This window comes from Mesoplodon bidens, assembly GCF_964165515.1.
Source record: "Mesoplodon bidens genome assembly, chromosome: 2".
Classification (NCBI taxonomy): domain Eukaryota; kingdom Metazoa; phylum Chordata; class Mammalia; order Artiodactyla; family Ziphiidae; genus Mesoplodon; species Mesoplodon bidens.
The window spans coordinates 39,968,710-39,993,342 of NC_138177.1; the positions used below are offsets into that span (position 1 = coordinate 39,968,710).

The following is a 24,633-nucleotide window of genomic DNA, read 5'->3' on the forward strand; positions in this document are numbered from 1 at the left end:
ATCTGCCACTGTCAAAGAATTTTTAAATGTTTTTTTATCTTTCTGCATAAAAGATATAATTCCTTTGGGTAAGGCTAGCTAGGTGACATTTAGAAAGGAGTTAATCAGATGACAGGATTGGAGGCCTAAAAGTGAATGTGAGCATTTAAGAGTCACAGAGTCAAGAAGAAAAGGTGAGAAGGTTACCCTGAGGAAGCACTTAAGGAATAGGTTGGGGTTATTCATAAAGGAAGTAGAAAGGCAAAGATATATTGCCTTTTTTCTTAGTAAGTTTAAAGCAAGCGGTGTGTCATGCTTGAAAGTACGGAATAGCCCTGTGTACCTGGTTTTGTTACTAGCGAGTATTGTGACTTTGAATAAATCACACCTACATTGCTGGGACTCAATTTACTTCACTAAAAATTGGGAGAAATGGCTAAAGATTCTTTCCAGCTTGAGAATTCTGCAACTAACTATGGTGACTTAAATTTAGTATATCAAAGACTTCTAATAGAATCAAGCCTTTGAATGAATCACAAGGAGATGATGTTGAATTTTTTTATCCTAGACCTTAAAGATCAGTTACTCTGTGTGAATGGGAGTTTATTTTAAACTTATTGGAACACAGCTACAGTCATTTGTTTATGTCAGGGAAGAGCAGACTTCTGTAAAAGTCCAGATAAATATTTTAAGCTTAGTGGGTCACATATATCACACATTATTTCTGTCTTATATTTATGACTCTAAAAATTTTACAACATTTTTAGTTCCTGGGCCCATAGGTTTGTCAAACCCTGGTTTAAGTATTGTCAGTGAATGCTTTCACCCTTGAGAGACAGAGATGAGTAATTGTGACAGAGACGATGTGGCCTGCAAAGCCTAAAATATTTATTATCTGACCCTTCATAGAAGAAGATTGGTGTCTCCTGGTCTAGGCACTTTGGGCCCATTTTCTTTCCTTTGATTTGCTTTTTGATTAAACTCTTTTCTTCCCCTGTTTTAATGCCAAATGATGTTAATAACAACTTTGTTGAAATAGGTTATTTGCTTTTATAATGATTTGTATGTGTCTTAGCGTGTGCCTATAATCAAGATGGTTGGCTATTTAGTTGATAAGCTGTTAAAGTTAGCAGTTAGAATGAAAAGGAACTTAGAACTCATAACGTACTCTGTATTTTAGGGCAGCTTTTGTACCTTACCTCCTAGTTGCTTATGTTGAGATGTTTTCTTTACTTAGACGATTTATCCTTCTGTCGTTGGTAATCCTGACCTTAAATTATAGGGATTTTTGCACGCGAACATGGATCAAATAAAAAATTGGCAGCACAGTCCTGTGCACTGTCACTTGTCAGACAACTCTACCACCTTGGAGTGATTGAAGCTTACTCTGGACTTACAAAGAAGAAAGAAGGAGAGACAGTGAGTCTTTAGACTTAGTTGCCCAAAGAGATAGTGTAAGATTCAATTTAGCTTCTGTTTAATATTTGGCTAAAGAAGTTTGGTAGTTTTAGGACTCTCGCCTCAAGAAATGGAAATGGCCCTACTAATCATCATTAAGTAATTCTTTCACAAGGGAACTGACTTGTTGGCTTTAGGACTATTGTAGACCTAATGTCGACTGCATACTCTTAACCCTACTGTAGTAGATTTGAGTAGTGTTTGTGTGTATGTTACATGATTTTCATGGCCATCCCTTTTCTATAGGTGGAGCCTTACAGAGTTAACCTTTCTCAAGATTTGGAGCATCAGCTGCAGAACATCATTCAAGAACTAAATCTTGAGATCGTGCCCCTAGTAAGCATACAGCTATTTAGTTTACCTTTGTATTGTACTTCTCTAGTCAGACAAGCAACTAGTATTGTTTTTTGGTTTTGTTTCGTTTTCTGTTATTTTTAATAGCCTGATGATCCTTCTGTGCCTGTTGTACTCAACCTTGGCAAATTGGCTCATTTTGAGCCATCTCAGCGGCAGAACCAAGTGGGCGTGGTTCCTTGGTCACCTCCACAATCCAACTGGAATCCTTGGACTAGTAGCAACATTGATGAGGGGCCCCTGGCTTACGTGAGTGCAACATTGTTTTTGAGATCAGACTCTCGTGTTTTACTTTTGAATATATTTCATTAGGATATCTAGATAAAAAATGATTCATTTTGAAGCTGAATTATGCTTTTGTGTGCTTGTTGCCTTCTCATTTTACAGGCTACTCCAGAACAAATAAGCATGGACCTCAAGAGTGAATTAATGTATCAGCTGGAACAGGATCATGATTTGCAAGCAGTAAGTCTGTGAAGTATTTAGACATAAGATGCTCACAGTCTTAGAACTTTCTAGGTATGGGCAGAAGGACAGCGAATAATATGTTTTTGCCGTTTCTAGTAAGGTAGATCAAAGATACTAACCTAACTGCTAATCCTAGTTACCTCTGAGGGTAGTTGTTGTGAGTTAAGGGCCTGTGATTCTTAAAGTGGAAGATGTGGGATAATAACTTTTTTTTTTTGGTAGTTTTTTGGTATTTTCTGAATGAAACAACTTAAAATGTTAAAGGAAATGTATATGTAATGTCTAGGGAGAAAAGGAGGAAAATAAGGGTGTGGATAGGCCAAAAGATAGATTCTTCAGAAATTTAATGGAAAGAGACCGTTCAACTAGAGGTATAAATATATACATTCTTTAATGAAAAAGTATATTTTGAATACGCAGCCAGTGGAAAGGAATAACTTTTTATAGAGATGGCAAATTTTTTTTAGAATTAAGATAGTTGTTTCTAATACGTATGTTGGTAGAAATTTGAGGTGTAACTTTTCTAATACAGATCTTACAGGAGAGAGAGTTACTGCCTGTGAAGAAATTTGAAAGTGAAATCCTGGAAGAAATTAGTCAAAATCCAGTTGTTATTATCCGAGGCGCTACTGGATGTGGTAAAACCACACAAGTTCCCCAGTTTATCCTGGATGACTTTATCCAGAATGACCGAGCAGCAGAGTGTAATATTGTAGTAACTCAGGTAAGTAGCAAGCCAGCTTACGAGGTGTGTGCCTGGTGTGGATAGGGTTGGAGAGGTGGAAACACCTAGAAGCCTGACCATTCCTAATTCTTTGATCAGCTCCCCTTTGTAGTGACATAAAATTCTGAAAGTGGTAGAGTGTTAGGCCCTTTTAAATTAAGAAAAAGAAAGGCATGAAAGGAATTTAAGTCTGTGTTAATCCAGTATAACTCACAGATAAGCTAAACTGAACCATGTGGAGGATTCTTTTTGTCTGGGCTAGAGGGAGTCTTTGGGCCTAGAATTGAACAAAACAGAGTACTTTCTCCTTAAGTTTACATCCAAACCTTGGTTCTCTTTATCTTATCACCTTAATGTTCAACAAAAACCAGTCAGAGCAAGAGTAGACAAGATAGAAAAAGATAGAAAAACAGATAAATGGTTGACTTTAGCTGAATGCATACTATACACCAGCTTCTGTTTTGTTTGTTTGTTTGTTTTAACATCTTTATTGGAGTATAATTGCTTTACAGTGGTGTGTTAGTTTCTGCTTTATAACAAAGTGAACCAGTTATACATATACATATATATATGTTCCCATATCTCTTCCCTCTTGCGTCTCCCTTCCTTCCACCCTCCCTATCCCACCCCTCTAGGTGGTCACAAAGCACTGAGCTGATCTCCCTGTGCTATGTGGCTGCTTCCCACTAGCTAGCTATTTTACATTTGGTAGTGTATATATGTCCATGCCACTCTCTCACTGTGTCACAGCTTACCCTTCCCCCTCCCCATATCCTCAAGTCCATGCTCTAGTAGGTCTGTGTCTTTATTCCTGTCTTACCCCTAGGATCTTCATGACCTTTTTTTTTTTTTCTTAGATTCCATATATATGTGTTAGCATACGGTATTTGTTTTCCTCTTTCTGACTTATTTCACTCTGTATGACAGACTCTAGGTCCATCCACCTCACTACAAATAACTCAATTTCGTTTCTTTTTATGGCTGAGTAATATTCCATTGTATATATGTGCCACATCTTCTTTATCCATTTATCTGTTGATGGACACTTAGGTTGCTTCCATGCCCTGGTTATTGTAAATAGAGCTGCAGTGAACATTGTGGTACATGACTTTTTGAATTATGGTTTTCTCAGGGTATATGCCAAGTCATGGGATTGCTGGGTCGTATGGTAGTTCTATCCAGCTTCTGTTTTAAACAGTTGATTTTTTTTTAACTCATTTAAAGTTTATGATGCTAAGATATAAATACTATATTATTTAATATTTCTCTTTTAGTAACAAGGCACAAAGAGATTTAAAATTGTCCAAGGTTAACACAGGAAGTTGTTGAAACTAGGATTCATAACCATACAGTTGGCCTTCAGTATTCCCCCTTTTGACTGCTACATTCTGTTGTTACCTTGCTAGCAGTAAGCAGTGCCTGCAAGTTTGTCGCAGTGCTTAGGGAAGAGCAGTCTTCTTAGGTTAAAGCAGTTCCTGTCAGCTCTAACCCTGTACTTCTGGCACTTGAAAGGAGAGCATTGCAAGTAGCCAGATACTACCTCTCAGGCTGGCTCAGACCTTGACTTAGGGATTCTTAACCTGGGAAGCTTAATTGATACTCAGGGGAGAGTCATGAATCTTGAAATAGCAAAAGATGTTTATACACATGCATTTATGTGGACATGTGCAAACCATATTTTTTTTAACATGTCTGAAATGAAGTATGTCTTAAAATTGGCCTCTATATTTTATAGGAGAGTTGGGTTTGGGGGGGCCTTAAAAAATGACTGAAGGAATGCATTTAAAATGGATGATATTTTAAGCTTGAAAAAAATATAATAGGTCTCCATTTTTCTGGGATAGGACCCTTAGCTTTCTTCTTCTCAGAATGTTCTTTGATTGCCCTTCTCACTCCCAAAACTGGTTATGATTTCTTTGCCTCACAGCAGAAGTTCCAACCTCAAGTACATCAATAAAATATACTTGCTCTTAATGCTTATCTGATTTTTCAGGAGGTGTATTGTTCAGGAGGGCGCCATTTTACAGAAGAACTTTGAGCTCTGCTCTGCCCTCCTTCCTTACTACCACTCTCCATTTTTAAATTCAAAACAGTTCAGCCATATAGGCAGAAATGGCTGAATTCACCAAATGAGCTGAACACCTATGGTCTCATTCTGAAGTTGCTTGCATGTCATGAGTATGAAAAAAACTAACTCCCACCCAAGTGAGAAGTGATTTTTTTTTCACCTACTGTCTGACTTATCAAATCCAAATTGTTCCAGACAAAAATGGCTTCTATTTGTTCCAGACAAAAATAGTTTTTGTACTGTGGCCTTCAACTTTGTATAATTTGCTTACTAACTTGTGTCCCTTCCCAAATAATTTGGACATTTTTGGTGGTTTCATCTGTAAAATGAACAGATTTCTATATGTAGGCTGTAACAAACGTAAGAGCAGTGAAGCTACAGTGTGGAAGTGTGGATCAAATGTTATTCTACTTCTTTTGTGTATAAAACAGCTTTCACTTATCCACTAGTTCTTTATTTGTATTGCTTCATAAAGTGATAGATTCATGAAATTGAAAGATACTTCAGAGAATTATTCCATCTTTCTACTCAGGGTGGAATGTTTATTATAGATGGTCACCTAACTTCTGCTTGAAATTTTCCAGTTGTGTGGAGATGTAGCCTGTGTCTTCTGATTTTGGACAAATGACTGACCTGTCATATGAAATCGACATTCTGTGGCTTCCATGTTTTTGTCCTAGTGCTTGTCCCCGAATCAGTCTCTGATTTCTCGTACCTATAAGTCTTCAAAAGTTTGTATGGTGTCCTAGTATATCTCCTTTGTTTTATAAACAACTATAGTTCAGCCATGAAGACAGAGTCTACGGTTGTTAAGCACATTCGAAGCATCAGCATCCTATCTGAGAAGGTAGGCCTGAACATACTGATTGGTCATTGTAGAATACAGTTTTTTTTTTTTTTTTTTTGGCTGTGTTGGGTCTTCGTTTCTGTGCAAGGGCTTTCTCTAGTTGCGGCAAGTGGGGGCCACTCTTCATCGCGGTGTGTGGGCCTCTCACTGTCGCGGCCTCTCTTGTTGCAGAGCACAGGCTCCAGACGCGCAGGCTCAGTAGTTGTGGCTCATGGGCCCAGTTGCTCTGCGGCATGTGGGATCTTCCCAGACCAGGGCTCAAACCCGTGTCCCCTGCATCGGCAGGCGGACTCTCAACCACTGCACCACCAGGGAAGCCCTAGAATACAGTTCTTAATAATTGTGGTATTATATAGTACTTCTGTTAAGGCAGTCTGAGACAGTGTTAATAATTTTTGTATATCACTGTTGTATCATCTTTCGATTCATTCATTCATTTATGGCTGCGTTGGGTCTTTGTTGCTGCGTGTGGGCTTTCTCTAGTTGCGGCGAGCGGGGGCTACTCTTCATTGCAGTGTGCGGTCTTCTTATTGTGGTGTCTTGTCTTATTGTGGAGCCTGGGCTCTAGGTGCGTGGGCTTCACTAGTTGTGGTACACGGAGTCAGTCGTTGTGGCTTGCGGGCTCTAGAGTACAGGCTCAGTAGTTGTGGCACACAGGCTTAGTTGCTCCACAGCATGTGGGACCAGAGCTCGAACCCATGTCTCCTGCATTGGCAGGCAGATTCTTAACCACTGCACCACCAGGGAAGCCCTCATTTTTCCTTTTTCCTCCACTTGCAGTCATATATAGGAAACCACATGAAGTCATTACCTAAGTTTTTTATGTGCTTGGTTAAATGTGTTATTTCAAGTCATAGAGCACAAGTTGAGAGTTATTGTGAACTAGAATAAAATAGAATGAGTAGCTCAAACCTTAACTTGTAACCTTACCACCAGCTTTAGTGTAAATTCTATACCAAACTCACTGTATCCTTTTTGTGCCTTCAGGCTATTCATACTCAAGCCACTTAAAACTTAGGGTGTGAGTGTGCAACAATTGAAAATAGGAAATAGTTATTTTCTGACCTTAAAGATGTTGAGAGAGGTGAATTAAAATTGCTAGGATGCAAATCAAGTATGTTAAATTAACATCTGTGAATATTTTGGCAATCCTGCACGTACCCCAAGGTACCATCATTTCTGGATACAGCTGTCTGTCATGTAAAATAAGCTCAGAACTTAGAAAATAGAGAAAGTGGAGTCTGGTATGTTTTGTGATATCTGATGCCTTAGAAATCTTGTATTTTATTGCAGCCTAGTTCTGTTACCATGTATTTAAATACCCAGATGAGAAATAGGGGTGCAAAGTTCTGAAAGCAGTACTCTTTCAGTTATAGATCGCTAAGAAGAGAAATTACAGTTCTGGATAAATGTCAAGAGGGGTATAAAGGATGCAGATTTTGAATACTGCAAAAGAACACTTTGAGACAGGTCTTTAGCTGCTTGTGGTATGGAAAGTTTTACCGGTAATATTAGCTGTTTTAATTAATTAAAGTGAACATAGAATTGTGAAGAAGAGGTAATCCCTTAGAACTAACTACTACTATGGCTGGTCTCCAGGCAAGAGTAATAAGATTGTACAGAGCAAATGAGAGCAGATAAATATGCAGTGAAAATGTAAAGAAAAGCTCATATGCTGGAGGATAATTTGAAGTATTCTGTTGGAATGACTTAACATTATCCCTTGCTTTCATCACCACTACTTTTTAACTAGTCTCACTTAAATGGGTTATTCTGTTATTTAATCTAAATACAACAAAATTATAACAAGAGGCAGAATAATTGGGAAAAGGCTTAGTTGGGAGTAAAGAAAATTTGTATTACATCTAAAGTCATGTATATGAATTTAGGCAAAATACCTTTACCTGTGAACTTGTGTTTTTATCTATGGAAAAAAAATCTCACTTATATTCTGAAGCACAAATAAAATAGTACATGCAGTCATGGTTTTTACTGTTGTTACACAGATGTTAATTATGATTGTTCTGGGGTGTCTCTATAGTCTTGAATCTTTATTTATAGAATATAGAATATTTCTATATACTATAGAATATTTAAGAGAGGATAAGTTAAACCATATGTGGAAAGGTAGTTCTGCAGGTGTAGAAAGAAGGTGAACCTTGCTTTGTATTTATTCATTGTAGGGCAGTATATAAAACAGTTATTGAATATCCAAGGGAAAAGAGAGAAATTATTCAGGGGATAAATAGAGCAACCCATTTATAGGTTATCAGGTAGCATGCAGTCTGAGAAGTGTTTAAACATTAATAGTCTTTTACATTAAGCATTGTTCTCCCACACAAAATGCCTATCCTGTGGATATTTATAATGAGCTAAGAATTATACTGAGAATAAGATTTTATTTTTAGTTGCTTTTTTCTGACTCTAAAAGTATTATATACCCATTGGGGAAAAAATTAGAAAATAAAGTAAATTTTAAAAGAAACCAAAGCCCACACAGAATCCCACCATCCAGAAGTAATCATTTTTACTTTTGGCTTTTATCCTTTCAGACTTCATGTACATATACTGTATGTACACCATCCTAACCTGTCCCCTTTATGTAACAGCTCACCTGCTATTAAAGCAATGGAATAATTTTCTAATGACTTCATAATTTTCCATTTTATGCATATACATTTATTTTATTCTTAAATGATGGAGATACTTTAAGATTGTTTCTAATATTTTGGTATTTATGTGTGCTGGGATGAATATACTTGTACATACATTTTATACTCTCATTGGATTATTTCACTGGGATAAATTCCTAGACATGGAATTGTTGGGTCAAAGGGTATGCATATTTTAAGTTTTACGCATTTTGCCATACTCCCCTCAGGAAGAATCATACTGATTTCCAATTGGATCAGCTATGAATAAAAGAAGCACTTCTCTTTTTAATATGTATTTTAAGTGTTTATTTTGAAGTCAGGGCTATTGAAATTGGAAGGCGATAAGTTAGAGAAGCATACAAAACATGGAAAGGAGATTGTAGGGTCATTTGTTTCTTTGCTGTTTGAATAGTCATCTTGATATTGATGTTTTCTGCTTTTACTCAAGGAAATTTGGCCAGTAGGGCTTCTGAAGATGGTGGTTTTAGCACTTCTTGTGTTAATTTGTAACAGCCTATGTCGTGATGGCTTGGGAGGTGAGGGCTGTACCCATATTCACTTTAAAAGGCTGGAAACTACAAAGGTGATTGACCTGAAAGTAGCCTCAAGCTGGTAAAAGCAATCCTTGAGTATCCAGTAGCACAGAAACACACCTCAGAAGAGTCAAATATCCTAATTGAGTTGAAGTTTTTCTAGAAGCCAGCTCTTTAGTAGAAACGTTGAAAACTGTAGGAAAGACAAAAGGAGAGAAAAGCCATAATAGTGTTGAGCATTTACCTGTTCTTTGTAGAATGCAAAGAACTTCTTGAAAATGCCCAAAAAACTTCGTATTTTATACCTTTAGTGGAATATCATCTTCACATTCCCTGACATAAGTATATAGCAGAATGCTTCTCTTTATGGACAAATGCATAACTCAGTCCTTCATGTAATACTTTTATTCAGAGTTAGTGAGGTGCAGAGAACTGGTCAGCAATGGTCATTAAAAGCTAGCATTGTTCAGCAAATCAAGGCACATAAACCAGAAAGAATATAAGCTCAGGAAAATGTACAGTATGTTCAAGATGGCATCTTTTAATCCCTTACCTTGCTGGACAGGATAAATATGAACTAGGTGATTGTACACTTCACCTGTATGTGTTACTAGCCACATACCATACCGTAAGGGACTCTTGTGTTGGGATATAGAAATTAATATATCGTGTTTTATATTAATTCAAAGGATGTTGATAGCTCTAGTGAAGCTACTGGTTTTTTGGTTTGGGAGTTTTTTTTGGTTTGGTTGGTTTTTGTTTTAAATTAAGATTGTATTAGCCTCTGATTTCCTAAGTGGTCATGTCATATAACCTGGGGTATAATCACATAGGTACTTAACTAAATGTGGAACTCGGAAAGAACTTTCTCAGTCTAGGAACTAAAATACAATCTATCATCAGGAACTTTTTGACAAAGTCAAATACAAGGCAACCTGGAAGCATATAGTCTAAATCTGCATGTACCTCCATAGCTATACATTCAGGATATCATAATAGCCATGGTATCCACCAAGTAAATGCTGTTTTGTGTACTTAGAAGACAGGGGACACTTTGGAAGTTTTCATAAAAGTTAAGGTCCAACACTTAAAATTTTAACCCATAATTGTCCTTAGGGTTCAGCATATTTATTGCTAACAGCATGTATATTGGTGGAGAAGGTAATATACACTCAGTTTTCCCAGCTACATAAGCTCATCAAAACCAGGAGTGATTTCATTGAGGTGTTTTTTTGTTTTTTGTTTTTTTAATCTCTAGCACCTTTTGTGGCACCTGATATCAATACAGATAAGCTATGACTGCTTACTTTATGAGTTAATAAGTGAATGAAATCGTAGATATGGCAAAGGAGGTTGTTCACCTTCCTGATAACCCATACATCTCAGTTAAATAGTTCTTTATAAACATGTGCCTGCACTGTGGTAGGAAGTTATAAGAACAAGCTCTCCATGTGTGATCTGTCTGCTTCCCTACTGGAAAATCACTTGATGCCATTTAAGAGTTAGGGCCAATGGTGAAGAAATTTTATTTTCTATAAAAACCTTGGAATCACTTTATATACAAAATGAAAAACAGCATTTTTAACTGTCTACAATAGAATTAAGTGGTAATTTTTTTTGTTTTTTTAATAAACTTTGGAGCTTCCTAAATGTTCTCACTACTATTATTGTTTCTGTTGATTACTGAGCTGGCAGTGGGTCAGATTTACTACATTGGTTTAATAACCCTAATAAACAAGTGTAACTAATTTTTGTATCTTTTAAATCACTTTTTTTTTTTGTCTTGTCTCAGCCTAGGAGAATCAGTGCAGTTTCGGTGGCAGAGCGAGTTGCATATGAGAGAGGAGAAGAGCCTGGAAAAAGTTGTGGCTATAGTGTTCGATTTGAGTCTATACTTCCCCGCCCTCATGCCAGTATAATGTTTTGTACTGTGGGTCAGTAATCTGTTTTATTTTGGCCTTTCACTTGGGGTTTACATTGTGTTTGTGAAGAAAACTTGATAATAGCACAGAATGACTGGAAATAATAAATCAAGAACCCAGTTTCAGAATTCTTATTTAAATAGAACTTTTGTCAGTTTTTTTCTTCATGGAGGGTGTTATGTACCTGCTGGCTATTGTAGTGCAGAGCAAATGAAATCCGCTTAGGTTGCTGGAACTGTTAAATATGTTTTCATTAGACAAATGTCTTACAGACTACATGATCACTTCTTTAATAATTTAAATATACCAATGAGTATATCTTTCCTAAAACGCTGGGGTTATAGTAGTTGAAGCATAGTTGATTGTCTAGAAATTGGTTTCTTTGCACTTTTCCTTACCTCCCTACTTTAACATAGAAACTCATCTCCAGTGTTTACTCTGATTTTCTTTTCAAGGTGTACTCCTAAGGAAATTAGAAGCAGGCATTCGAGGAATCAGTCATGTAATTGTAGATGAAATACATGAAAGAGACATAAATGTAAGTAACTTGAGAGTGATGGTAAGGTACCAGTGCTGAAATTCTGAATAAAGAGAAATGAAGTAGAATGTCTTTCTTTTATTTCCATTTTCCCATAGCTTACAACTTCTATCAAAGTTATGAACTTCAGTCACTAAGATATTGGACACCCTTTTTAGCAAAGCCATTAAACCCTTTTTTTTCGTTTGTTAAAGCACAGAGTTCTAAAAGTAAAGACCTCTTATTGTAAAGTAAGTATTATTGCAGTGATCATTAAGTTAGCATAATTCAGCAACTGAACTAATGATTTATCACTGAATAGCTGATGGAATTTTAATAGTTTTTCTTAATCAAAATAAATGTTTCAGTATTTTCTTTACTAGCATGGTAACATACCAATGTTCTTAGAGTTTAAATTATTCCAGGTCACACTAGAAACATCATGGATCATCATTACTATTTTCCCCAAAAATAAGTGGCTTTGGTCAACTTTTCTTGAAAGATTGTCAGGTCTATATTAATGTATTATTCACAGTAAAAATGGAAAAACACCTTTGCAGAAACATATGTTCTCTTTCAGATGAACCTTATCTAAATGTCACTTTAAGGGGAAAACCCAAGAGAACTTAAAAGACCAATTATTAGAAAGAATAGGGGACTTCCCTGGCGGTCCAGTGGTTGGGACTCTGCACTTCCACTGCAGGGGGCACGGGTTCAATCCCTGGTCGGGGAATAAGGATCCCATATGCCACACGGCCAAAAAAAAGAGAAACATTTAGCAGTATGGCTGGGAAAAAAAGTTAATATACAAAAGTCTGTTGCCTTGTGTACATTACAAACAGCTAGAAAACAACTAAAGATACCATTGCACTAGTCAGAATGTCAAACACCTAAGACTAAGTCCAACAAAAAGACATGTAGAACCTATACAGGAAAAACAAAACTTCATTACAAAACACTAGAAAAGACCAGATTATGTTCACGGCTAATATAATATAGATGTCAGTTTGCCTGAAGTTGATCCACATCTGAATGCAATTCTAATCCATTCCCAGTAGGTTTTGTTGATAGGCTGATTATAAATACCTATAGGGAAGATTTATGGCCCAAACTAACAAGGACTCCTGTAGAAGAGCAGAATGAAGGGTCTTGCTTTACAGATCTCAGGACTTAATTTGAACCTATAATAATTAGACAGTATAGTAGATGAGATGACAGTTTGACCAACAATAATACAGAGTGTAGAAACAGATAGTGTGTTGCATGCAGCTTCAGTATAATAGAGTAAGTGATAGATGGCATGTCAGATCAGTGGAAAGGGAATGGACTGTTCAGTAAATGGAGCTGGAAACAGTAGGTCATCCATAAGGAAATACTTGAACTTGGATCCTTACCTTACAACCAGATGCAGAAATCAGCTCCAGATAGATAAGGACTTAAATGCCAAAGCAGTTTTAAAACTCTCGAGTAGAATATATAAGTAGACATCTAGACAGCACTATCCAGTAGAAATATAATGTGGCCTACACATGCAGTTTTTACTTTTCTAGCATCATATTTTAAAAGGTGAAAAGAAACAGGTAAAATTAACTCAGTATATCTAAAATATTTTCATCATGTAGTCAATATAAAAAATATATTGACTTTTTTTGCGGGGTTTTTTCATATTAAGTCTTCAAAATCTGTCTGTGTATCTTACACTTAGAACACATCTCAGTTTAGACCAGGCACATTTTATATGCTCAATAGCCACAACTTTTTTGGGCAACATAGTTCTAGACCTTCTGGAAGAATTTCTTAGAACATGAAATGCACTAACCATGAAACAAAAGACTGAGGTATTCATCTGTATTAAGATTAAGATTGTGTATTCATTCAAAAGATACTTTAAGGAAAACCACAAGCTATAAGATTCCAATATAGCCAACAAAGGATTAATATAGAAAATATAAACACCTACAAATCAGTAAGCAAAGTACAGATGACTCAGTAGAAAAACAAGGAAATAGGCATTTTACAAAAGAGGAATGATATTTGGCTAGTACATATGGGGTGTTCAGTCTCATTGGTGAATAGGAAAGTGCACACCAAGACCATAATAAGGTACATCTACTTTATATCCATTTGATTAATAAAATTTTAAGTGATGATGCCAAGTATTAGAGAATATAAATATCAGCAGGATCTCTTATCCATTGCTCATAGTGGTTTATGAACTGGTGGAATACCTTAGGAAAATAGTTGAGCATTATCTGCAAAAGTTCAACATTTATACATCCTATGAGTGCAGTTCCATACCTACACTTACCCACAGGAACTTGCGTATGTACCGTAGGAGACATGAACTAGGATGTTCAGAGTAGCAAATGTTTGTAAGAGTAAAATCCCAGAAACAACCCAGATACCTGCAGTAGTTACTACCAGAAATCTACTGGTGAATTAATGGGTACATACACACATCGGGATATTTAAATAGTCATCAGAAAGAATAACTCCGGTGATTCACACGTGGGTGAGTCTTAAGAGTGCTATAGGATGTGAAACAGGAAATCCCCAAAGATTACATAAAATATACCTTCTCATAAAGTTAAGAATAGGTAAACCTTAAAATATATGTATGCATGCATATATATATATATATATATATATATGTATGTCTAGTTAGATATGCATATAGAACAGAGGAAAGGTATATGAAAAGGACTAATAAAAGATTCAGGATGGTGGATTTCTCTATTTGGGGTGGCAGAGTGATGGACTTGAAGACCCCATAGCTGGAGAAAAGTTTTATCAGAGTTCTAGCTTTCATGTTATTGTTTGGTGGGTTGATGGAAACTTTACATTATTAAATAATAAATGTCTCGACCATTATTTTGTTTGAATGGACTAAACATAGCCTTTTCAGCATTTGTAAGATTCACTTTACAGGTGATTGGAAAACTGATACTTGGCTCATCATGGCTTTCCCCTTTTCTCTAGTAGTTTGTGCAACTGAAAATATAAATTTCACTGAAAATTTCCTCTCGTTAGTGTTTTTTTTTCTCTTCCCTTCCCTTCCCCTACCCTAGTAGCGCTCATTTCTAATTCCCACAACGAGTAGGTTACAACTGTTCTTAAAAATACTGTTACCGTATCCCACTGTAATCCTTCATCTTACTTCTACAAGCCGCCCAAGAAACTGAATTTCACTGATACCTTGTGGCTTATTAACACAAGAAATCTTTTAGCTGTACCTTGTGAGCGAGGACTTTTCAATGCATTTATTTTTCCATTTGTGTTTGTGTTTTAATAGACTGACTTCCTTTTGGTAGTGTTGCGTGATGTCGTTCAGGCATATCCTGAAGTTCGCATTGTTCTCATGTCTGCTACTATTGATACGAGCATGTTCTGTGAATATTTCTTCAGTTGCCCAATCATTGAAGTTTATGGGAGGACTTACCCAGTTCAAGGTAAATATCGTGGGGGTGGGATGGGAGGGTGAACATTTTTTGTAGTGTGTGGACTTTCTTAATCCTAGAGATTGGAGTAATAGTTTAAAGGATATTTAAAATAAAATCCGAATGAGGGTATCAAAAATGCATCATAACGTTCTTGGGGTTTTAGTCAAGCAGTAGTGAGTTTCATTTACAACTTGAGGAGTTTGCATATCCAGTAAATTTCCTGTCCTTACAGCTAAAGTTAACTTGTAAGATTTTATAGCCAAGTGTAAATTAATATGCCTATAGATGTTCATGGGAAATAACTGTTAAAAGTTTAAGCAGCCAGGGTCAGATTAACTAGAGGATCAATCTTTCCTAGAACCAGAGCAGGCAGATCTTGAAATGAGATTAAGATGAGTGTTTCAAGGTCAAATATTTCTGACTGTTAAGAGTTTATTTAGAAGATTTTGTCATCACCATTTTCTAGAATAGTCATTTAGTAGCTTGGTTTTAAAAATTAATTACAGCACAGTCTAATTGAAGGCATGAAAATAAGCTAAAAAATTTTCAGTGTACATATGAAATGATGAATGGCTATGTCAGGATGCTAACTTGAAATTCAGAAGGTGAGGGTAGCTCTGAGATAAAAGTCAGTGCACTCATATCTCACGAGGGTACAGGTTAATAATCCTGCAACTGCTTTGCATGCATACTGGCATTGAAAAAATAATTAAATGGATGACAGATGGTGGGAACCAGGTTTACTGCTGGAGTGGGAGGTTACAGGTAAGTATGAGGGAAGGCTTGAATGAACCCTGTGGTACTGGATTACAGTTGGAGACATTAGTAAGAACTCGTGTTTAGATAGAAATGGATAGATACAAAACTAAATATACATGTGTATGGATCCATGGATGAGCATACATAGATATATTTCCTAGCTCTGTCTGCTGAGCGGGCCTAGAAGTAATGACATCCCAGTAGCAAGGATCATGCCCAACACCCAGATCATGTTTCCAATACCATTCTCCAGTTAAGGGAACCAGCTGCCCTTGAAGAAATGACTGATTCTGAAGCTGAGGCAGGGAATATATAAGATGAGCCTGAAACATCTTATAGTGACAGAAAGTAAGGAAGTGCTTTAAAAAAACAGTGAAGGGGATAAAGGGACGTAGGAGTCAACATGAAAACTCTCAGTGGCCAAAAATGGAATAGTTGGAACAAAAAAGTAGAAAACGTAGTATTGGATTATAATCTGAAGCATAAAATAGGTACCCATAAATTTATATGGTGGTTGAATAAATAAGTGGGTAATAAAGCTGTGATATGGAAGAACTAGAAAAAAATTATGTAGATACTCTCTCTTACCTCAGAAAAGTGATGCTTAACTCCTTTAGTGTGTGCTGTGCTTAATGACTTGCTTCCAAAGAGTAGAGTATGGAAAGGGGGAAATGAGTCACTTAACGATGGAGTTAACTTGGCAAACACTACCTCAGGTTGATCAAGTTTAATATCATCAGTGATGAGTCATGTTGATAGTATGTACCTTTGATATAATGAGATGAGAATGGTACTTTGGGGCTCTAAGGGTATAGAGGGGAAGTGTTTAGATTATGAGATACTTCTGAAACACTTCTGAACACTTCAAAGAACGTCAGGAGCATAATTGATCAGTAGATGTTCCAACCTTCACATTGAAGTCCTTTTTTAAGAATAATAACTAAAAGGAACCTATTTTTATCTGTATATCCTGATAGAGGAAGGATGGACTATGGTATATTACTGTACTGATAGTAATTTCCATATATAACACCCACACTGTGGGAGTGTACAACATAGAGCACAATATGCATTCCATGAATGTTTGATTGAATATTGTATATAGCGGATATCCTGACTGGCTTTGTGGGAACATGTATAAGAGATACGTCACCCTCCTCCAAGGTCCAAGAGATAGAAACACTGAGTTTGATTGGAAAAAGAGGTTATTGACACTGAAGTTTCTTGGCAGGTGTGAAGAATCAGATTGAAGGGTATGAAGGTAGTTTTGAATTATGAATTAGAAAATGAGTTTTAAAGACTGCTCCATTCTGCAAGTTGATAGTACTTAACCTGACTGGATTGCCCTGGCAGAATATTTTTTGGAAGACTGTATTCAGATGACCCACTTCATTCCTCCACCAAAGGACAAGAAGAAGAAGGATAAGGATGATGATAGTGGTGAAGATGATGATGTAAGTGAATTTCATGAAGAATTTTCATTGTGGGCAAAATTGTTATTGCAGGGAATGATTTTAGTAAAAACGTGCAATGAGTTAGCATTACAAAAAAAACTAAAAATTGACTGTAATGTCTGTCTTTGAATTAATTGATACATTTCACTCCAAAGAATTCCATGTTCAGTGAAAAGCGCTTTTCATACCATGAGTTAAATCATCTCTGGCATAAAGGTTAAAAAGAGGAAGGAGTAAGATATTTAATAACTCCCATTTTGTAAGGCTTTGCTGCTCAGAGTGTTTTCCATGAGCCACAGCACCTGGGAAACTGGTAGAGAGGTGGAATCTTGTGCCCCACCCCAGATCTCCTAAATCAGAATCCACACTTTAACAAGACCTCCGGGTGACCCATATGTACAATAAAGTTTAAGCAACAGCAGCTACAGTCCTAAGTTACAGAGACTGTATGGTAATGACATTAGCAGATGGAGAGAGTATTAAAGTGGGGGATGATGAGGGATTTCCTAAGAAACAGGAAAGAAAAGTGACACTTATTTCGTAGTGCTTCAGAGTTAGACCAATGATATTTAAAAATGCATCTTGAATCTGGAAACATGAACAGAATGAATGCTACAAGGCAGCCAGCAATGCAGAATTTGATAAGCATAACCTAGGATTGGGTATTTTTAATCAGATTTGAGGATATAAATGAACTATATTATGAATTATATCCTCAAATCCGATGAATTAGAAAGTTTCTTGGGGGGAAAAATCAATTGTTAACAACTTCATTTCTCATTACTGAAGGTTTGGTTTATCATTGGTTCTCAGGCAGGCTTTTTGGAAAATACAGACCACATTATTTCAGATGTAGATGAGGTGATCAAATACCCTGTCTGCCGGTATGAGTGAGCCTGGGAATTACACAGGAAGATATTGTGTATATATAATTATATGATAATTGATACAAAGAGAGGATCATAGGGGCAGTTTATTAATCAGTAAGGAAAATATTTTTGAAAAACCAAGAGTTTATAGTCATAAGAGAGAAATAAGCTTGGTAGAAGGAGCCATTAGAAATTTTAGAGTCAAATTTAAGCGTTTGTGCTTGAATTTTTATCATGTCCTATGGGAAGTATTGGTCAGTAGAAAAATTCAGTATGTCACCATGCAGTGGTTTTTGAAAATTAAATTTCTTCTATATGCCAGATACGACTAATCAGCTAGAATCAATAAGGATATTAGGTGTCATGTGAACATTAAGAACAAATGTAGGAGACTTAACTCATGAGCTGTACTAATGGAGACAGTCCAAAATATGTCTCCCTGTTTTTTGCAGGCAAATTGCAACCTGATCTGTGGTGATGAATATGGTCCAGAAACAAAGATGAGCATGGCTCAACTGAATGAGAAAGAAACTCCTTTTGAACTCATCGAGGCTCTACTTAAGTACATCGAGACCCTCAATGTTCCTGGAGCTGTGTTGGTTTTTCTGCCTGGCTGGAATTTGATTTATACTATGCAGAAGCATTTGGAAATGAATCCACATTTTGGTATGAGTCTTCTTTGAATTCTCAACTATTTGAGTGAAAAATGAATGATTTTGCTTGCACCCTAGCCAATATGTGAAAACAAAATTTAGTGTCGTATCAATTTTTGATTAAAAACATGCATAACGTAGAAAAGTTTTAAACTCGGCTCCTATTTTTAGACCTTAACTTTTCCATATTTTTATAGGAAGCCATAGGTATCAGATTCTACCTCTGCATTCTCAGATTCCTCGAGAGGAACAGCGCAAAGTATTTGATCCAGTACCAGGTGGAGTAACCAAGGTAAGTAGTAGACATTACAGTTACGGGGTTGGAAGCAACGTAGATATTAGACAACTAATACAGACCTTCAAAGAGCTATCCAAAAAAATTGTAATCCATCTGAATTGAGGAAGAAAAAAGGGGTTCTTTCTTCATGAGCTTAGTAGGTTTTTCAGTTATCCAGTCAATGAATGAGTGATTTATTTGAAGATTTCTGTAATTCTGTTGTCATTTGTTACATAAGCAGACCATTCCTTTTAAGTACATAATAGGAGAATAGTTTCTGAAGTGTAATTTTTCTTAATACCATTTCTTCACAGGTTATTTTGTCCACAAATATTGCTGAGACAAGCATTACCATAAATGATGTTGTTTATGTCATTGACTCCTGCAAGTAAGTTCCCAAGGAACCCATTGCCTTTAGAATACTCCATGTAATGTCTAGAATCAGTTAACAGAATCAAAAACACCTTATTTTTAAAACTCTTGTGTTCTCTTACTGTCAGAATTACTGTGCTGCATCTGTACATACTGAGTTATAGTGTAATTAATGATTCTTGGTGTTGATCGTCATATCAGTTATGGTAGAAAGTGACGAAGCTTAACACTAACTTCTGACTGCTTCCCACTTATTCTTGTCTGCTGGTGTTTTGCTCATTTCCCATTGGGTGTTTCCATTGACCACTGCCATACAATGGCATGCTCTTCGGTGTATAAAGATGTCCAATATTTAGCTCATGACCAGTGTCCTATTTGTAGGACACTACTTAAGAATTAAGACTTCATATTTGGTATGAGATACCCTGGGAAATACACAGGGAGGCATTGTGTATAGGTAAAGTAATTACATGCTAATTGATACACAGAGAGGACAGAAACGTCGAAACTTTGTTCTGTCTAGCCAGTTTGTGCCTCATGTCTTCTCTGTGAAGTCCCTAAGCCTTTCCTGGCAATTGAAGATTTGCCAATGCCCACTTTAGAGAGTGGTGAATAGCATGCCCCTCCTTTGTGCCAATCCCAGTCATTTAGTGCCAGCTGCCTATGTGTAACATTGACAAATTCTGAGGTTGCTTAGGGGTTCAAGAGGACCATGCCAACACCACTTGGTGAGGTCATCAGAAGTGCCACATGTTCCAGTTTAGCACATAGCCTTTAGATCATAGATTGCCTAAAAGTTAAACTGAACTTCGGAATAGAGTTGGCTTTGAATAATTATCACTCACTTACCTGCACGTGCCAGGTCCTGTTTAAGTGCTATATGTTCATTAATTCACATAATGTTTATAAATAAAAAACACTGCAAGGTAGGTGATAGTATTATACTCGTTTTCAGATGAGGAAAATGAGGCACAGAAAGATTAGTAACTTGGCCAAGATCATCCAGCTGGTAAGTGGCACATGTATATTATATTGCCTCCTAGCAGGCTGGCAGCCTAAAAGAGTGCAGAGTCAAATTCTTATCGGTGCTGTTCACAGACAGACATCGCAAGTAGGCATGACTGGAAAGCGTCTGCCACTTAGTGGAAATGTAATAGTTATGTATTGATAGTACACGTGAGTTTTAGAATTAACTGCTCTTTCCTATTTAGGCAAAAAGTGAAGCTGTTCACTGCTCACAACAATATGACCAATTATGCTACAGTTTGGGCATCCAAAACAAACCTCGAGCAGCGGAAAGGACGAGCTGGCCGTGTACGGCCTGGATTCTGCTTTCACCTCTGTAGCCGAGCTCGTTTTGAGAGGTAAGACCAATTCTTGAGTAAAGAATGAAGTTGGTTTTTTGGGGATTTTTTTTTTTTAGCCTTTTACACACACACCCCTCCCCACACCTCTCTGCCCTGACATAAACTTAATTCAGAACATAAGTGCTTCCAGTTAATTGGAGGAAACTTAGCTTAGGTAGTGAGATTGTGGTAAGGATGAAATCAGAAATTATCAATGGTGGCATGTTTGATACCGATTTACTATTTACTAATAACCTTTTAAAAGCATAACATATGTTTTCCACACCACACATCTTTATCACTTTGGGATTACTGATATTTATGGAATGGTTAACTTTTCTGAAAAATTACTTTAAAATAACAATACTTTTGTATTTATAGACACCCTCCCCTACCCCCCCATTAGCACATCACCTCTGTCATATGATCCTCCTTATGTGCCTGAGAAACAGAGGGCATTATTTAGGTAAGGAAGCCAAAGCTTAAGAAGCTTAGCTGACTTCTCCAGGACTGAAATCCAAGTCTGTTAATACCTTGTCCATTTCTGTTTATACCACAGATCCTTTTGGAGAATGTTTGTGGATGAGACCAATTGGTTTAAAAAATACTTCTCTGGGGTGCGAGCTCACCATCTTCTCAGTTTGCTAGCTTTCCAAATAAAGTCGTTATTCCTTGCCTCCCACCTCACCCCCCAGTTTAAAAAATAAAAAATACTTCTCTCTCTGAATTATAGGCTGAAGTTATGTATTTAGTTGTATGTTTCCGGAAATCAGTGTGGTGTACATTAGCTTTAACCAGTTGATAATAAAGGTAGAGTTAGGAGGTGTGTTTGTGTGTGTACCACAATGAAGAATTGTGGGACAGACTAATTTAGGTGACCAGATATATATAGCACACTGAAGAAAGGTCAAAGCTTTGATTTGCTTTTATACTGGTAACATATGGCTCCCTAGTAATTACAAATGTTTGTTTATTTGAGCATCAGAAGTTAATGCAGGAGACTGGCTGCAACATTTGGAAGACACTTAGTTCTTTTTAAAGGTTGGCTTGTCCCTTGACCTGAATAAACAAGTACTTTACTCTAATACTAGAGTAAAACCAGCTCCTAATTAGTTAACAGCATGAATAGATCTATAAGGGATTTTTGTTCTTTTCTCTGTAGGATAAGGAATAGATATGCTATATGCATCTATGTAAACCTGATTAAAGCTGATCTAGGTCTTACCAGCAATGTTGGAATTCACCTCTAAATGGTTCCTATGAATCTTCATTATAAATAGTTTATATAGAATAAGCCTGAATTGGAAACGTAGAGACCTGGATTTTAATAGTTTGTGCCTAATGTATCACATAATCTTAAACATTTACACTCTTTAGGCCTTTGTTTCCCCATTCTACAAAATGAGATTGTTACTTAACCTTTCTATGTCTCTTTCCTCAGTTGAAAAAGGAAGGTAACACAATACTAATCCCGTAGGATTTGTTTGCGGAATTAAGTGAGTCAGTAATGGAAAATACTGAGAATAATACTTGGCACGTAGTAAACTCTCAGTAAATGTTAGCTATTATTATTGTTGTTAATATTGATTTATATTAATAGTTTTTATTACTAAAAATTTAAAGGGTTAGATAATCTGTAAGACCCTTTCCAGTGGCACGAAATTTATACAGACCAGGAAGCGGGGGAAGAGGTAGCAGGGAGATACTAGAATTAGCCTGCATCCCCCACAGAAGGTCTCGCTACCATTTTTAACCTATGTTTGTCAGCAACCAGACCTGAAGAAGCCATGGGTGGGGGTAATAACATTAGAGATTTGGGATAATTTTTCATCCTCCTTCACTCAGTTGAAAATGCCTTCAAGCTATAAGGGTAAAGTCGTAAGCCACTACTCAACCACTTAAGAGGGTCTTGTCCAGAGAGTCTTTGTAGTAAATACAAAACGTTCTTGTAATTGTAAAAGGATGAGGGAAGGGCAGCTCTATGTATTCCTGATTATCTCTCTGTGAAGTTTTTGTTAAATAAACGTGTGTGTACACAAGAGAAGATGGTTATTTTATGCTTATTTTCTCTTAGACTCGAAACCCACATGACCCCGGAGATGTTCCGAACACCATTGCATGAAATTGCTTTGAGCATAAAACTTCTGCGTCTGGGAGGAATTGGCCAATTCCTGGCCAAGGCAATTGAACCTCCGCCTTTGGACGCTGTGATTGAAGCAGAGCACACGCTTAGAGGTACCTACAAATACAGACCTGCCGAACACATGCTAGTTATACCATCTGTCCTGTCCTGGCAAGTAACACTGAACCAATGAGTCCAGAAGAGGATATAGTCCACAGGGCTGTGATAACAAAGCTTCCGGTGTCGCTTAATGTACTTAGTGTGGTTAGTATATAAAACGAGCAACATAAGGTAAGAAAGGGATGATGTGAGTCTTATTTGGGGGAAAAAATGGAGAAAAGGCACACATTATCTCTTAACCAGTGGTTAAGGATCAGAACAGAACGTGGATTATTCATGATACCCACAGTGTTTTATGTACATTTCATAGAACATCTGTTTATATTTTCTTATCACACTTACAGAGGCAGTGTAGTATGATGGAAAAAAATAAGGGCATTGGAGTCCAGGGGGATCTGAATTTGAATTTTGAATGTCGCGCTCACCTGCTATGTGAACTTCAGACTTTTATTCTCCAGATTTCATTTCTTTCTAGAAATTATCAACAGATGCTATCAGACTTGTTAGAGCATGTAGCTGTTTATGCTGCTATTACAGTTATTACTGTATTTACAGACTTCTTATGGACTGTACTCAACTTTACAGGCTGCAGGGCCTAATTCTAGTACCTTCTTCATGTTAGGTGCCCTAGAATTTGGTTTTGTTCTGTTTTTGAGTGAAGAGAATTGTTGGCTATGAGCATGGTGCTGGCAGTTGGCTTGACAATTGAGGAAAACTTAAGTGCAGTATCTGAACCTTAATCTATAAACAAATGTTTCATCTTTGCCTAGGTTAAAGGGGTGTTCATTACTGTTTCTGCTCACAAAGAAATATCTCCCCACAGAGCTTGATGCATTAGATACCAATGATGAGTTGACTCCTCTGGGACGAATCCTGGCTAAACTCCCCATTGAGCCTCGTTTTGGCAAAATGATGATAATGGGGTGTATTTTCTAGTAAGTGCTTTGTTTTATTGCTGATAGTTAAATGGTGAAACAGTTTTAGAATTTTATCCCCCTCCCAATAAAAACAGGATGGGCTCGAATAGAAGAAAAAACTAAATGTTCTTCAGTAGAGAAGTGGCATACTTTAGATACAGAGAAAAGTGTGAAACGAGAAGAACAAACGGTTCCAATGGATGGACACCTGGGCCCAACTTCTGGGGGGAAAGAGCACAGACTTCTCAAAAGAGAAGTGCAGTTATTAAGTAGGTTAAGTAGTTTTCCTTGAAAGAGAAAGATTAGGAAAACAGGTATATGTTATTAGAAGGTTTTGAAGATTAAGAGATTTTGTAAGATGAGGGAGAATGTTAAAGGAAAAATATAATACTTGGTCAGTTTATGGAAAATATGCTTCCATTATATCAGAACTCATTATTTTTTTCCCTTTTTACCTCTGGAGAGCAGCTGTAAAATTCTTTTTGTTCAGCCAGTTTCAGTGCTAAGCAATATCATAGCCAATAAAGACTGACCCACAATTGACAATACTGCCCAAGTTGCTGGAACAAGAATGTGATCTAGACTGAATTTTCCTGTCTGTTTCAGTGTGGGAGATGCCGTTTGTACCATCTCTGCTGCCACCTGCTTTCCGGAGCCTTTCATCAGTGAAGGAAAGCGACTGGGTTATATCCATCGAAATTTTGCTGGAAACAGATTTTCTGATCATGTGGCCCTTTTATCAGTATTCCAAGCTTGGGATGATGCTAGGTATGGGCTTGA

The 24,633-nt window shown here is 36.9% G+C and overlaps 1 protein-coding gene across 3 annotated transcripts in view; it reads left to right on the forward strand.

The window, feature by feature from the left end:
- DHX9 (DExH-box helicase 9) overlaps nucleotides 1-24,633 on the forward strand; it is a 53,834-nt gene that overhangs the window by 23,438 nt on the left and 5,763 nt on the right. For all 3 annotated transcript variants that reach the window (XM_081223494.1, XM_081223495.1, XM_081223496.1), the window contains 16 exons: nucleotides 1,262-1,398; nucleotides 1,684-1,773; nucleotides 1,879-2,040; nucleotides 2,179-2,256; nucleotides 2,792-2,983; nucleotides 10,878-11,019; nucleotides 11,463-11,545; nucleotides 14,817-14,973; nucleotides 17,077-17,177; nucleotides 18,499-18,712; nucleotides 18,897-18,991; nucleotides 19,291-19,364; nucleotides 20,560-20,712; nucleotides 22,769-22,929; nucleotides 23,760-23,871; nucleotides 24,460-24,621. In XM_081223494.1, the coding sequence (XP_081079620.1) occupies nucleotides 1,262-1,398; nucleotides 1,684-1,773; nucleotides 1,879-2,040; nucleotides 2,179-2,256; nucleotides 2,792-2,983; nucleotides 10,878-11,019; nucleotides 11,463-11,545; nucleotides 14,817-14,973; nucleotides 17,077-17,177; nucleotides 18,499-18,712; nucleotides 18,897-18,991; nucleotides 19,291-19,364; nucleotides 20,560-20,712; nucleotides 22,769-22,929; nucleotides 23,760-23,871; nucleotides 24,460-24,621 (2,113 nt within the window). The remainder of the gene's footprint in view (nucleotides 1-1,261; nucleotides 1,399-1,683; nucleotides 1,774-1,878; nucleotides 2,041-2,178; nucleotides 2,257-2,791; nucleotides 2,984-10,877; nucleotides 11,020-11,462; nucleotides 11,546-14,816; nucleotides 14,974-17,076; nucleotides 17,178-18,498; nucleotides 18,713-18,896; nucleotides 18,992-19,290; nucleotides 19,365-20,559; nucleotides 20,713-22,768; nucleotides 22,930-23,759; nucleotides 23,872-24,459; nucleotides 24,622-24,633) is intronic.